We start from the raw sequence: 1,767 nt of genomic DNA, 5'->3' as shown, positions 1-1,767 counted from the left end.
ATCTCGTCCAAGGCCATGGGCATCATGAACTCCTTCGTGAACGACATCTTCGAGCGCATCGCCGGCGAGGCGTCGCGCCTGGCGCACTACAACAAGCGCTCGACCATCACGTCCCGCGAGATCCAGACGGCCGTGCGGCTGCTGCTGCCCGGCGAGCTGGCCAAGCACGCCGTGTCCGAGGGCACCAAGGCGGTCACCAAGTACACCAGCTCCAAGTGAGTGCCGCCCGCACTTGGCGCTCCCCAAAGGCTCTTTTCAGAGCCACCCACCTCGTCAGAGAAAGAGGCTGTCCTCGTGCCGCCTGGGGACGTCTTCGGACACACGAGCCCTCTGCCTGCCTTCCCCGGCCGGCCGGTAAAGCACGCAGCCCCGCCTAGGCCACGTGTCGCCTGGGTTTCGAGTCCCTGGCGGTGTAGCTGGGCTTGCTGAGGTGGGGAGGACCGGCGGGAGGGCTCACACAGGCTGGGCCTTGCCTCAGAGCGCTCGGCTCGTTGACGCTCCCGCCAGCGTGGCCTTTAGGCCCAGAGATAACGGTGCGTGCCTCCCTACCTTGTGGCCTCAGCCAGAGGCTGCTGAGATTGGGACGCTTACCCACGAGGGACACGGAAAGGCTGAGTTCACAAAGGTGCACAACAAGTTGGTGTTCTCCAGTGGCAAAGCTGTGGTGACAATCCTCTCGATCCTCTTCGTGACTGTGCTCCTGAGCTCCGTGTGTGTGTGTGTGTGTGTGTGTGTGTGTGTGTGTGTTAGTGGGTAGAGAGGAAATCACTCAGCACGGCTTGGTGATACACCTCTGTAACCCCAGCGCCCTGGGAGGCTGAAGCAGGAGAATCCTAACTTTGAAAAAAAGAGTCCCTTGTGCCGGGCGTGGGGGCGCCACGCCCCTGATCCCAGCACTTTGGAGGCAGAGGCAGGCGGGAAGATGCTAGTTCGAGGCCAGCCTGCAACTACATGGTGAGTTCAAGGTCAGCCTGAACGACATAGCCGCTCCCTGTCGCAAAAACCAAAAACTTAAAGTCCAGCCTGGGCAAAGTTTGCAAGACTGTCACAAGTCTGAAGTTTTAATTTTATTTATTTATTTATTTTATTTATTTTTTTTTTTTTAACGTGGGAGGGCTGGTGATAGAATTCAGTGCCATGGCCCTGGGTTCAGAAGTGATGGGGACATAGCCAGGGGGTAGAATGGGCTTGCTTCCCATCCCAAGGAGTAGGAGGAAAGACTATGCAAGTTTCATTGTTTTTATGGCACACTTTATTTCTTCCCAGTGAGAGTGGTTTTAAATCTCTAACTTCTAGCATGGTAAAAGAATACTTTTTTTTGCCCCCCAAATTTGTAGTAATTTCATACAGCAGCTATATAGTTTCTCCCCATCCCCTCATTCAGAGAGGGTTTGGCCTGTACCTCCCTTGTGTGAGTCCCTGGGTTTGATCTCTAGCACCAAAACATTAATTAAAAAATTGAAGTTAGGGGCTGAGGTTGTAGTTCAGTGACAATGTATTTGCCTCAATTCTGAGACAAGGTCTCACTTAGGTGGCCAGCGGGACTCCCTGCTTGCCATGCCCCTGCCTCAGCCTGCCTCGGTGCTGAACTTACAGGGGAAATTTCATTTCCAGGCACTGAACCCAGGAGGGGGGGAGGGGGCGGGGCGCAGGAGTCACCCGAGACGCCAGGGTAGTCATACAAGCCGCATGCAAATGAAGGTTCCGAAGGCGCGCGCTTGGATTCGCGAGTATTCAGCGGCGCGGAGGCGGGGGGCGGGGGTGGGG

The 1,767-nt window shown here is 55.9% G+C and overlaps 1 protein-coding gene across 1 annotated transcript in view; it reads left to right on the top strand.

The window, feature by feature from the left end:
* Nucleotides 1-6: 6 nt before the first annotated feature.
* LOC102012851 (late histone H2B.L4-like) overlaps nt 7-1,767 on the top strand; it is a 23,317-nt gene continuing 21,556 nt past the window's right edge. Inside the window, exon 1 of the mRNA XM_013511494.1 lies at nt 7-215. Coding sequence (XP_013366948.1) covers nt 16-215 — 200 coding nt within the window. The 5' untranslated portion in view covers nt 7-15. The remainder of the gene's footprint in view (nt 216-1,767) is intronic.

Source organism: Chinchilla lanigera, unplaced genomic scaffold, assembly GCF_000276665.1.
Source record: "Chinchilla lanigera isolate Chin_1 unplaced genomic scaffold, ChiLan1.0 scaffold00012, whole genome shotgun sequence".
Lineage (NCBI taxonomy): Eukaryota > Metazoa > Chordata > Mammalia > Rodentia > Chinchillidae > Chinchilla > Chinchilla lanigera.
Note: the sequence above shows the minus strand (reverse complement) of the source record. Positions and strands in the feature narration are given on the sequence as shown.